Here is a 12,413-nt window from a genome sequence, read left to right as displayed (position 1 = left end):
GGAGATAGTAAGGATTGCAGATGCTGAAAGTCAAATTCAATAGATGTAGACCTGGAAAAGCATAGCAGGTCAGACAGCATCCTAAAAGCAGGAAAGTCAATGTTGCAGGCTGAAATCTTTCACCAGGTCTTTATCCTGTGGACCACAGTTGGAGGCCATCCAATCAGACCATGCCAGCCTGGACAAGGATTACAACCCAGACCAGTGCCATGTCCTAACTGAACTGGGCAGGCCAGGAATACGGTCAACATGCCATAACATTTTAACTCTAAGCACAGTGTGCGTGTTTTGTCCTTGACAGACTCCATGCCTGGAAATCAGTAGGCTGCATTTCCAGTCAGACAGGGACTCCAGAACAGGCTGCAGAAGCTAGGGGAGGCTTGCTAATGACATTGGAGGTATTCAACCTGAGTTAATCTGCTCCCCGAGCCTGGATAGGGTGTCTAATCAGAGGAAAGATGCTTTTTGCTGCCTGATATTGGTGGGGCCAATCCCCAGCTACTGAGCTCTCTGTGTAGCTGGGGGTCTGATATGGAATTAGAGCTGCGGGGAGGCTGGAGCGCTCCTACTCCTCCTGACTAAACCACATTGCTATAACAGCAAGTGTCCCTTCATCCATGTTCTTCTCACCACCCTTCAGCAGCTGGGTTCCACATGGCACTAGTTACTGTTAAACCTGCAAATTAGATCAAATCCCAGACTGCCAATCTCATTAGTCAAACTCTCTGGGAGTGGATTGGCTGCTCATGCAATTCAATCCAACCAATTAAATCTCAGAAGAGGATATGTTCGGTTCAAGTTCAGATTTTTAACATTTTAACATCTGATAAAACCCCTGTTAAACTTGACCCCACCTTCAACTTATTTCTGTGTCAGGTTGGTGACATGCAATTCCATTATTTTCTGACAACAGTTCTCATTCTCATAGGAGACCAGAAGAACTGAAAGATTTGGCTCCTGGCACGAATCCTCCATTCCTCATCTACAATGGAGAGCTGAAAACTGATTTCATCAAGATTGAAGAGTTTCTTGAGGAGACACTTGCTCCACCCAGGTATAACATATAGATCAGAATGGAATTGTCACTATTATTATAATATAATAACATAAACACATGGTAAATTGCTGGTATAATGCCTCTTGCATCATTCAGGCACAGTTTGGAATACAAGCAAACCAAATGGCAGGATTGGGTGAAATCAGAGACTAGAGAAGTTCAATAAAGGAGAAGATAGATAGCGAGACCTGAATGGATTTCACTAAGAAGTGGAGCCTATTTCCTGTTACTTGCCAACTGAGTGACAGAAACCTGGAGCCTGGTGAATAGGTTAGGGATGGTCTTAGGGCTTACAGTGGACATCTTCCTATTGTTAACCCAGAAGGAGGAATCTGGGGTTAAGAGTCAGAACACTATTTTCTGATCTTTTTTTTTCTTTTCAACAACAAAACATATGAATTAAGAGGAGTAGGCCAGTTGATCCTGTGAACCATTTTGTAAGATCATGGCCTCAGTGACTCAAGTCTCTTCAGGGAGTAGGCACATCGATTCTCTTTTCTAGGGCAAGGAACAGTAAATACAGTCTTACCATGATCACTGACCCTCTCTAAATCCTTAAGAACATACAACCCAGAAATCTGGAAAGTGATGGTTTAGTGGTTGTTTGAAGGAGTGAAAATTAGCTCAGGTCCTTCGATACAATTCAGAAATTTTGTTGATTTGATTTGAAACTCTGAAGAGGCTGTATCGGTTAGTTTAATGATTCCAATGTAAATGATCTTGTTCTTATTTATTTACCATGTCATTAGTTTTATTTTTACAGATAAATTCCAAGATCAATAGGCAAACAAGATTGCCACTGAAAAGAGTTTGAAAGAAATATTGAAATGGTTGATTTTGTGGTGCATGTTGTTTGTTCTTTGTTGGTCATTGATTGCTCTCTGGTAATACTCCTGCCTTTTTGTGATGTGCTACAGCACTAATCAGTTACAGAATATCTTAAACTCACTGACTGCAAGGGTGATAGAGATAAGAACCATCACAATATTTAATAAGTATTTTGAGGATCACTTGAACTACGGAAGCATACAAGTCTATGTAGTAAGTGCTGGAAAATGGGACTAGTTTAGAAAGATACTTGATAACCAGCATAGACACAGTGGGCCAAAGGGCCTCTGGACTGGCTGACTGTATGACATTCCAGTTCCATCTCAAGCATGTTCTCCTTGCTGTCAATAATACCTTGTTATTCTGCCAGACAGTCACATGAATGCATTTTGAGGCCAGCAAGATCACTCAATTCACATGGATTTGTTGCCTTTCAAAATCAATATCATTGAAGCAGTCCCAATGTATTGTCATATTGGCATTTTGCCTGTCAATCCTTTGAATGGGCATTTTTTTCAGACCTGACATACATGGGTGAGATGCTAAAAACTTTTGAAAGAATCGGAACATTCTCAATTCTTAGTCTTGTAATATTTGACACTATTGTTCAAACACTATCAGCTGGGGAGAAAAAAGACGCAGAGCAAACCAAACCTTTCCTGTCACTGGTCCCAAAAGCTGCTGTGTTCAAATTGACTAAAAGCACAATTCAAAAGACCTTTAAATGAATGGTATCACTTTCTATATATGGGTACATTATTTACTTGATAAGAAAACTTGTTACATTTACCCAACTGAAGTCGGAATAATTTCAATAATAAACAGCCCTGAAGCTTAATGAAAGATTAAGGAAATTGAAAGTGCTCTATTGTTACATTTTGACGAAAGGATTGTTCATTTATTATTTACTGATGACAATTAATAGCTGGAGACTGGGCTTTCTTTAATACCCTCCTTGGGGATGTAGATTACAATCTGGATTTGGTTTGTAGAACAGGAGCTTGCTGATTAGATGTCCTATAAATGATATGTGAATGATAATACTGGTAATTCACATTTAATTCAAACAAAGGGCCATTAGAAGTTCTCAGGTCTGGCAGTGTCTGTGGGAAGAGAAACAGGTGAAATCCTCCAGGCCTACAGGAGATGAGGAAGGAGGAGCCCAGAAAAATTAGAGGGGTCATTATCAATGCAGATAGCCAATGACTTCCTGCCTCTGCTCAAGTAAGTTTTACAGATGAAGATCCACAGTGGAACTTCCTGCCCCATCTCCACTTAAGGCCCCTAACAGATCAAATAACCACCACTTAACAATCACTTAAGGGCCTATTCCTACAAAGGTTGTCATTACCTTTTCGTCCAGGAGGTCTAAGTCATAGCTGGCCCTTCAAGTAGGTTGGGCCGGCTGCCTGTCATTTGGTGGATATGGATGCAAACGTGCCTCAGTTATTTCTGCCTGATTAAGGGCCTGGACAGGGAGCAGGGATGGGCTTTTTAGATTAGATTCCCTGCAGTGTGGAAACAGGCCCTTCGGCCCAACCAGTCCACATCGACCCTCCGAAGAGTAATCCAACCAGACCCACTTCCCTCTGACTAATGCACCTAACACTATGGGCAATTTAGCATGGCCAATTCACCTAACCTGCACGTCTTTGGACTGTGGGAGGAAACCGGAGCACTCGGAGGAAAGCCACACAGACACAGAGAGAATGTGCAAACTCCACACAGACAGTTGCCCAATGCTGAAATTGACCTGGGACCCTGGTGCTGTGAGGCAGCAGTGCTAACCACTGAGCCACCGTGCCGCCCTTGGTCTGACCCCCCCATGAATCCCCTGTCCTGTGAACCCCACCTTGCACGACCTCTGATTGGCCAGCAACTCTAGGCAGACAGGATGTTTTATTCCTGTGTCCTCAGTTTGTATACAGACCCAGTGGTTTTCCCTTAAGTGCCTGGATGGACATAAGATCTGACAGCACTTTGTTCTAGGAGTGCATGTGGGTATAGGCAGTACATGAGTTATTCACCTGTCTAGAGTCATAGAGATGTACAGCACTGAAACAGACCCTTCAGTCCACCATGCTGACCAGATATCCCAACCCAATCTAGTCCCACCTGCCAGTATCTGGCCCATATCCCTCCAAACCCTTCCTATTCACATATCCATCCAGATGCCTTTTAAATGTTACAATTGTACCAGCCTCCACCACTTCCTCTGGCAACTCATTCCATACATGTACCACCTTCTGAGTGAAAAGGTTGCCTCTTAGGTCTCTTTTATATCTTTCCCCTCTCTAGTTCTTGACTAAACCTCTAGTTCTTGACTCCCCAACCCCAAGGAAAAGACTCAAATCCTCCAACCCTGGCAACATCCTTGTAAATCTTTTCTGAACCTTTCAAGTTTCACAACATCTTTCTGATAGGAAGGAGACCAGAATGGCACGCAATATTTCAAAAGTGGCCTAACCACTGTCCTGTACAGCCGCTACATGACCTCTCAACTCCTGTACTCAATACTCTGACCAAGATCCTTTTGTTCAACTTGTTTCCATGTTGATGTTTTGTTCAGAATCATCAATTCAATCAGATTGTACAAAGTTGCAGTCCAATAATTCTTTGAGATATGAAACAATGTGAGGAAGACTAGAGGGAAAGGGATAAGTGGCCACAGACAGGTTCTTTCTTTCTCCAAGTGTCATGGTGAACTTCCCATCGCTATCACAACCTATATTGGCACCTTTCTTCTATTCTTTCCTGGAGCTAGCTCTGCTGTAGTGGGAAGACAGAGAGATGCACCTTGTTTTATGTGCTCCAGCTCCGAGGATTATTTAAATCTGGTGATCAGGTCAAAAAGAGGGCACTTTATTTGAGATTTTTATTTGGGGGAGGGGGGGGAGGCAGAGGAAAAGATCCAATGGTAAAAGCAGGTGGGATGGTACAGTCATACTGCAATGTGAGAAGGAAAGTAGGCAGATATATTTTCTAAATCTGCAATTGTAAAACGTTTGTGGATTTTATTCCAAGATGAATGTAAAGATAGAAACCTAGGGCTCAAATTCAAGTTTGAAATTGAATAGATCCTTTTGAACGATTGCATTGTATCAATAAACTCTGGTCTGAATGTTTTACATGAATTTATATGTACACAAGAGAGAGTTCATGTTATCTTCTTGTCACCAGATACCCACATCTCACTCCACGACAGCCAGAATCCTATGCTGCAGGCAGTGACCTCTTTGCCAAATTTTCAGCATACATCAAGAATGCAAGGAAAGATGCCAATGAAAGTAAGTTCTGCCACCACAATGAATTAGTTGTCAACCCTGCCACCAGCAATTTTCACAGATTGTATGGAATGGGAGTTAATTTACTTTGGATTAAGCCAAACCCTCAAGGATCATTTTAATTGTTGGGAGACTGTGCTGTCTTACACAAGGCCAAGTAGAGTGTAATTAATTTGCAAGGATGTACTTGAAAATGTATTCCAATTAAAATCTGAGGCAGATACGCAGAGTTGGGATATTTATCAGCTTGCCACATCTGTCTCAGATAAAAGTGCGATGAGTGGTGGGATTTTCATTCCCACTAGTGTTTACTCATGCTGAAACTGGACCCGCCACTTACAAATGCAGATTGAAGGCAGAAACAGGGGCTGCAGCATGCGTTGGCAGTCAGTTTGAAAGGCTTGTTTCAGTTCTCTGTGATTTTGTCCCTGTTAGGTCTTTCTTTATTCATTGATAGGAATAGGTGTCGCTGGCTGGCCAGCATTTATTGTCTGTCCTTAGTTGCCCTGGAGAAGGTAGAAGTGAACTGCCTTCTTGAATCATTGCATCCATATGCTGTAGGTTGACCCACAATGCTATTAGGGACAGAATTCCAGGATCTTGACCCAGTGAAAGTGAATGAATATATTTCCAAGTCAGGATGGTGAGTGGCTTGGAGGGGAACTTGCAGGTGGCTGTGTTCTCCAACCTTGTCCTTCTAGATGGAAGTGGTCATGAGTTTGGAAAGTGCTGTCTAAGAATCGTTGGTAAATTTTTGCAGAGCTTCTTGCAGATAGTACACACTGCTGCTACTGAGTACGCATGGTGGAGGGAATTAATGCAAGCTCTTAAACATTAGGCTTTCTAACCTTCATCACACACACCCTATATTCCCCATCAACTCCCTATGCCTCAGCCATTCCAACTCATGCCAACCTATGACCATACTCATACCTCTGATGCCCCCAGTACTTCCAATGTTAAACCAAGTCTGCCCACCAAAGCCATGTGCCAACCATTGCAAATCATGTCATGCCACCCATCCCCCATACATCTACATAGCCCCTTATATTCCCTACAACAACCACCGCCATTGCTCCCAACAACAAGGGAATCCTCGCCCAATTTTTCACATGATTCACCCAGATTTCTCGACATAGTCCACATTGTTCAGGTCCCTGTAAGATTCTGCTCAAGACAGTATTGCAGTGAAACAGACCAAATATATCAATGCAATGTTAGCATTTACCAAAAATATCTTTCTGTGTCTAATATATAAGGTACAATTAGTTCAAAATGGACATGAAATAATCGAGAAAGTAAAATTAATTCATGTTATGCATTCCTGCTCGAAGTTAACTTATTCAGGTGGCAAACTGGGAATTTCTAAGACATACACAAACATTTCCCTTTCCTCTTCAATATTTAGCACTTTTGAAGACTATGAACATCCTCATACATCCTTAGGTTTACAAGCCTAGTAAATACCGCACAAGACTTATTCTGCAATATCAAAATAACTCCAAATTTCATTGCAGATGTCAGAAGATTTCAAAGATCATGGCACATCCATTGCGAAACACCCTGCAAGTTAAACTCACGTTTTTTGTTTTGTTGACAAATAAACCTTGTACAAGTAATGATGAGATTTTGCAGTTGCTATTTTCTGACTGTCAATTGGTTTCCAAAAGTGGGAGAGCTGACATTTGGTTAATCTAAATTATGCAACATGATCAACTTGTAAATGTACTAACAGATGTTTATTATTAACATGGTTTAACCTTGAGGATAGCAACAAGCTCCATAACATAGTTGCTGGCAGGGCTAATGATGCTCTCCCTGATTTACTCCAGAGTTTGAAAAGGCCCTGCTGAAGGAGCTGAAAAGGCTGGACAACTACCTGAAAGAACCCCTTTCTGATGAGATTGATGCCAATAGTTCAGAGACGATCCTTGTTTCCAAGCGCAAGTACCTCGATGGAAATGAGCTGACGCTGGCAGACTGCAATCTACTACCTAAACTGCACATCATCAAGGTATAATTAACAAGAAATCTTATTAAACTCTGCAGTTGTTAGGCCCGATGTTCTAAGAGGTCATGAGATTAGCTTGGCCTCATTCTCAAGTGTCAGTTTTTGGCTAGTGTTCTGGGAACTTTCTGCAATCTGCCACTTGAATATAGACTTCAATATAGGGGGGTTGATCAGTAAATTTATGAATGATACAAAAATTGGTGACATAGTAAATAGTTATGAAGATAGCTTTTGATTACAGGAGGATCTAGATTGGCTTGTCAGATTGGCTGATCATTGGCAAATGGAATTCCATCTGGATAAGTGTAAAGTGATGGTCTTGGGCAGGACAACAAAGTAAGGGAATATGTGATGAATGGTAAGATCCTGGGGCATATCAAGGATCAGAGGGATCTAGGTGTGCACATGCATTTGTCTCTTAAGGTTGGGGGACAGGCACATAAAGTGGTTATCAAGGCATTTAGGATACTTGTCTTTGTTAGCAGAAGCATACAGTTTAGAAGCAGGTCTTCAGCAAAAGCTTTTCTGTGGAGTCCTGTTTCTCCCTTGTTGGTCTTGCCTTAAATTCCTGCAGATTGTTTCTTTGTTCACATTCATGTAACTGTTGACTGTCTGTATGAGCAGTTCTTAAAGCAATTCAGTTTTCAAAGCTATAAATGCATTGTGTCTTTGGAAAAGTTCTTCTCCAGAATCCAGTAGATTTTATACCATGCAGTATGAAGTATTGATGCCCATCACTGATCAGCTTGTGGTATTTGTAGATAGAAGGATGCTGCTCCCATTCCTCCTTCCCTGACTGGGTCTAAGGGCCTATTTTGATTTCCTTTGGTAGAGGAACAACCACAAGTGAGTTTTAGCAGGAAGGGATTCCTTTCTTCAGAAAATATTGTGTTTGCATGATACCAACTAGGTACAAGTTATATTAGTAAAATAAACATTGTTAGTAAGACTATGAGGAGATGTATGGATACAGGTCTGCACTCCAGGAAACCCTAAGGTGCCTTACCTTGTCACATTGGTTTGGGTGGGGATAATGTCAGATTGGATGGCACTTAATGCAATCTGCAAAATTAAGCCTTTCAGGACCATTTCCTTCTAAACAAGGTCCCATTCCAAAAGAGCTAATCCTGTTGCAGGAGTAAGCATTTGTAAGCTAATGAAGCAGACCTCTGAATGAATGGTGGCTAGTTTTATTATTGCACCTTGCCACAACACTTTCAACAGGTGTCTAACATGCACCTATAGTACATGTTAGATTATTCCATTGAGGTAACCTCCTCTGGACCATAATTGTTGACTCAGGGCCAGGAGCAGCTGGAATTGTAAATGTCTATGCATTGTACGTGTTATAGGGGGTCTTGTGCTGACCAGGTCTGACATTCTGTCATTCTGAAATAAGAGATAATCTTGTTTACCATAAGCAACACCATGAGAAATTTGCCAAGAAGTATTTTTAAACTACTTAATGAATTCTGAAATTAAAAAAAGTTATATGCTTCATCAATTGGATTGAATATAAATTTTTAATTTAGCTTAGTTCAAGATGTTGAGGTGCCGGTATTGGACTGGGGTGGACAAGGTCAGAGGTTACATGACACCAGGTTATAGTTCAACAGGTTTATTTGAAATTACTAGTGACGAAGGAACAGCACTCCAAAAGCTTATGATTTCAAACAAACCTGTTGGACTATAACTTGGTATTGTGTGACTTCTGACACTATTAGTTCAAGAAACCCAATCTTAACTCAAACTGTTGAATGACAATCAACAATAGTGTGTAAAATCTGACGGGCTTAAATTGGGTGTCTAACTCAAACATGGTAAACTAAAATCGGGCTTGCTATTTCTTTGTATGCTTTTGTGGAGTAAATTTTGCAGATTAATACTGTTGAGGAACTAACCTTTATGATGCATTGAAATTTCATACCATATTAAAGTTGGTAATGTAATCTACATGCCTCTCAGTGTTTTAGTTTATTGTCTTCAATGTGAAAGTAATGCACCTTGTCTGTCCGGACTCTTCTGCAGGTGGCTGCAAAGAAGTTCCGTAATTTTGAGATCCCTGTGGAAATGTGTGCTCTCTGGCGTTACCTGAACAATGCATATAAGCGAAATGAGTTCAGCCACACTTGTCCAACTAATGAGGAAATTGAACGAGCCTATGCTGATATTGCCAAAAACCTCGAATGAAGATAAATTGACTCATGCATGAGCGTTCCAATGTCATTGCTCAAACACCCATACATTATTTGTTAAACAGACAAGTAACAAGGAAATCTGTCTCGCTCAGATTTGTTCGCAGTGCTGTTCTAGTGTGAGGCCCATTCAATTGCTTTAATGCTCGTCATTGCTACCGTTCCTATTCTATTATTCAATGGTGTCTCAATAGTAATGAATTGTTCAACTATTACAGTCTTGCACTTCAAAGTGACACATTAGACCCAGTTTGCACAAATACAAAATGGTCTTAAAAATGAAACAGAGAAATAAAGACAGTCATCACTCTTGGGCCTAAATATCATAAGCACTTTGTAGCCTGAAAGCTTCCTTAACACACAACATTTAAACCCTATCTGTTGTTAGGTAATTGGATTTTCAGGCCTTAAAGGTGGAGAATTCCTTTTCGATAACAGTGCCTCACATTTGCACTGCCTGTATTTATAAAGCAACAGCTTGCCTGATTCACCATGAAAAGTCCATTGATGGTCAATAGTCTTGTCAAAATGCTTCAAGAGTAGTCCTGTTCACAATTGCTTCAGATGGGAGCTGAAGCCCAATAACACACCGAAATGTCTTCTCATTTAGCCACACCCTTGACCAATCATCTTCAATTGCTCCATCAATGACCTTCTCTCCAACAGAAGTAGGCATTTTAGCTGATGACTGCACAATCTTCAGCATAATTTGAAACACTTCATACATGTCCGAATGCTGCAAGATCTGGATAATATTCAGGTTTAGGCTAACAACTGATAAGTAACATTTATCTCACACAAATGCCAGGCAATGACCATCTCGAATAAGAGAGAGTCTAGCCATCACCCTTTGATATTAAGTGGCATTAGCGTCACAGAATCTCCCCACTATCGACATTCTTGAGATTACCATTGACCAGAAGCACAACTAGACTCGCCATATAAATACAGAGGCTACAAAATCAGGAGAGAGGCTAGGAATCTTGCAGCAAAGTTACTCACCTCCTGATTCCCAAAAGCCTGTCCACCATCGACAATGCACAAGTCAGGACTGTGCTGGAATGCTCCCCACTTGCCTGGATGAGTGCAGCTCTAACAACACTGAAAAAACTTGACATCATCCAGGATAAATCAGCCCACTTGATTGGCACTACATCCACAACATCCACTCCCTCCATCGCCAATGCTCAGTAGCAGCAGTGTGTTCTATTTATAAGGTGGATTGCAGAACTACACTGAGACTCCTTAGACAGAGCCCTCCAAAGTCCACAACTGTTACCATCTAAAAGGACAAAAGCAGCAGATACATGGGAACACCACCACCTGCAAATTTCCCTTCAAATCCCACACAATGCTTACTTAAAATCATATCACCATTCCTTTAGTTTCACTGAGTCGAAATGGTGGAACTCCCGAACAGCATCATGGGCTAACTCACAACAAATGGACAATAAATGCTGGCCTTGCCAGCAACGTCCATGTCCCATGAAGAAAGCTTTTTAAAACATTCCACCTATAGCTTTTCCACTCCCTCCCCCAGGAACTGTTCCAACATGTTTCCATTTTTTATCGAGAAATCTTTCCATGATCTTGATCCTGTTTGTGTGTGTAGCCTCCTTCAGTGCTACAACTCTCCGAGATCTCTTTGCTTCTCCAATTCTGGCCTACGCCTAAATCACTCAACCAGCGGTGACCATATGTTTAACTATCTTGGTTCGAAACTCTGGAATACTTCACCTAAACCTCTCTACATCTCTATGTCTCTCGCTTCTTTTAAGGTACTCCGAAAAACTTGAACAAGCTTTACATCTTCTTTCCTGATTTCTCCCTCAATGTGTCACTGTCAAAAACGTTTTTATTGATATCACTCCTTTATGGTGATTTGAAGTTTTTAGTGTTGTAAACGAGCTACATAAATGTAAGTTGTTGTTGTATACCATTAAGCTACTGGAATCACCGAATTTTAGCTGACAGCTTATAAAAAACATTTAGTCGACAATTAGTTCAACATAGATAATCCACAGACAATGCTCTCATAAGACTGGTTGAAATAAACTCTATCTTTTTAAAGAACTCAAAGTACTTGCAAACACAGTGGCTATTCCTCGAATGTTGAAATGTGACCTATTATGGTCTTGCTCATTCTTAGTATTCAAGTGTTGTTGGAAAATGGATCAGCCCAGGTTGGTGACATTTTAGACAAAAAAAAATCTCATCTGTTCTAACATGGAAAATGTGAAGTTAATCAGACCCACAAAGAACCAGGGACTGGCAAGAGCACATTTGTAAACAAACTTCGAAGTTTATCATGAAGTCCATTTCTCTACAGTAAATTATGGAGCATTCAACCACTGAGGTACAGCCCTGAGCTGTAGTATAATTCAACTCCACAGATAGGTCATCCCTGTACATCTAAATCAGAGTTCCATATGTGGGACAGCCAGCAATTTGGCAGCAACTAATCAACCAACAAATCTGACTGGCACTGCCCACTCTGACTGAGCCCCCAACCCAGATTAATCCATTAAACAAAACAAACTGGGCAAAAGGAAAGAAGTGAAACTGAAATTACTAATTTGTAAAATTGGAAATGTGTATTTTCAAAATGTGCTAGTAATTTATGAAGGCAATTTGTTTGACCTTGAATTGCTGATAGAGAGAGCTGCAAATAATAGATAGAGATATGAAATTTTGATGTCTTGTAAAATTAAATCTACTTTAGATTGGCATGTCACATAATCCTGATTTTTTAACCTAGGAATGAGATGAATGTATCCTGAGCAAAGATTGTTCCTCTGTTAATGTTAAGGAACCATAAACATATATCATATTGCGATAATATTGTGCAAATGTAGAAGAACCCTATTGTCATGTCGCGGGTTCTTTAATAAGACCCTGAATCTATCTTGTTGTACAATATTAAAGAATTACATTGTTTTTTTTCTTTCTAATATGGTCAACATATTTGTATGCTTTTGATATCCTTTATTGGTGTGCATTAATGCATCTCCTGCTGAACTGCATCCTTATTTCCTTTT

The 12,413-nt window shown here is 40.6% G+C and overlaps 1 protein-coding gene across 2 annotated transcripts in view; it reads left to right on the top strand.

Moving 5' to 3' along the window:
• Positions 1-12,339, top strand: part of clic2 (CLIC family member 2) — a 50,738-nt gene extending 38,399 nt beyond the window's left edge. The window contains exons 4-7 of one of the 2 annotated variants that reach the window (XM_043704476.2): positions 929-1,054; positions 5,066-5,172; positions 7,002-7,183; positions 9,209-12,339. In XM_043704476.2, coding sequence (XP_043560411.2) covers positions 929-1,054; positions 5,066-5,172; positions 7,002-7,183; positions 9,209-9,370 — 577 coding nt within the window. In that variant the 3' untranslated portion in view covers positions 9,371-12,339. The remainder of the gene's footprint in view (positions 1-928; positions 1,055-5,065; positions 5,173-7,001; positions 7,184-9,208) is intronic. The other variant, XM_043704477.2, reaches the window with a different exon arrangement.
• Positions 12,340-12,413: the final 74 nt, after the last annotated feature.

Source organism: Chiloscyllium plagiosum, unplaced genomic scaffold, assembly GCF_037043375.1.
Source record: "Chiloscyllium plagiosum isolate Xiang-an unplaced genomic scaffold, Cpla_swu_hap1 HiC_scaffold_11, whole genome shotgun sequence".
Lineage (NCBI taxonomy): Eukaryota > Metazoa > Chordata > Chondrichthyes > Orectolobiformes > Hemiscylliidae > Chiloscyllium > Chiloscyllium plagiosum.
The sequence above is the reverse complement of the archived record's forward strand: the minus strand, read 5'-3'. Positions and strand labels throughout refer to the sequence as shown.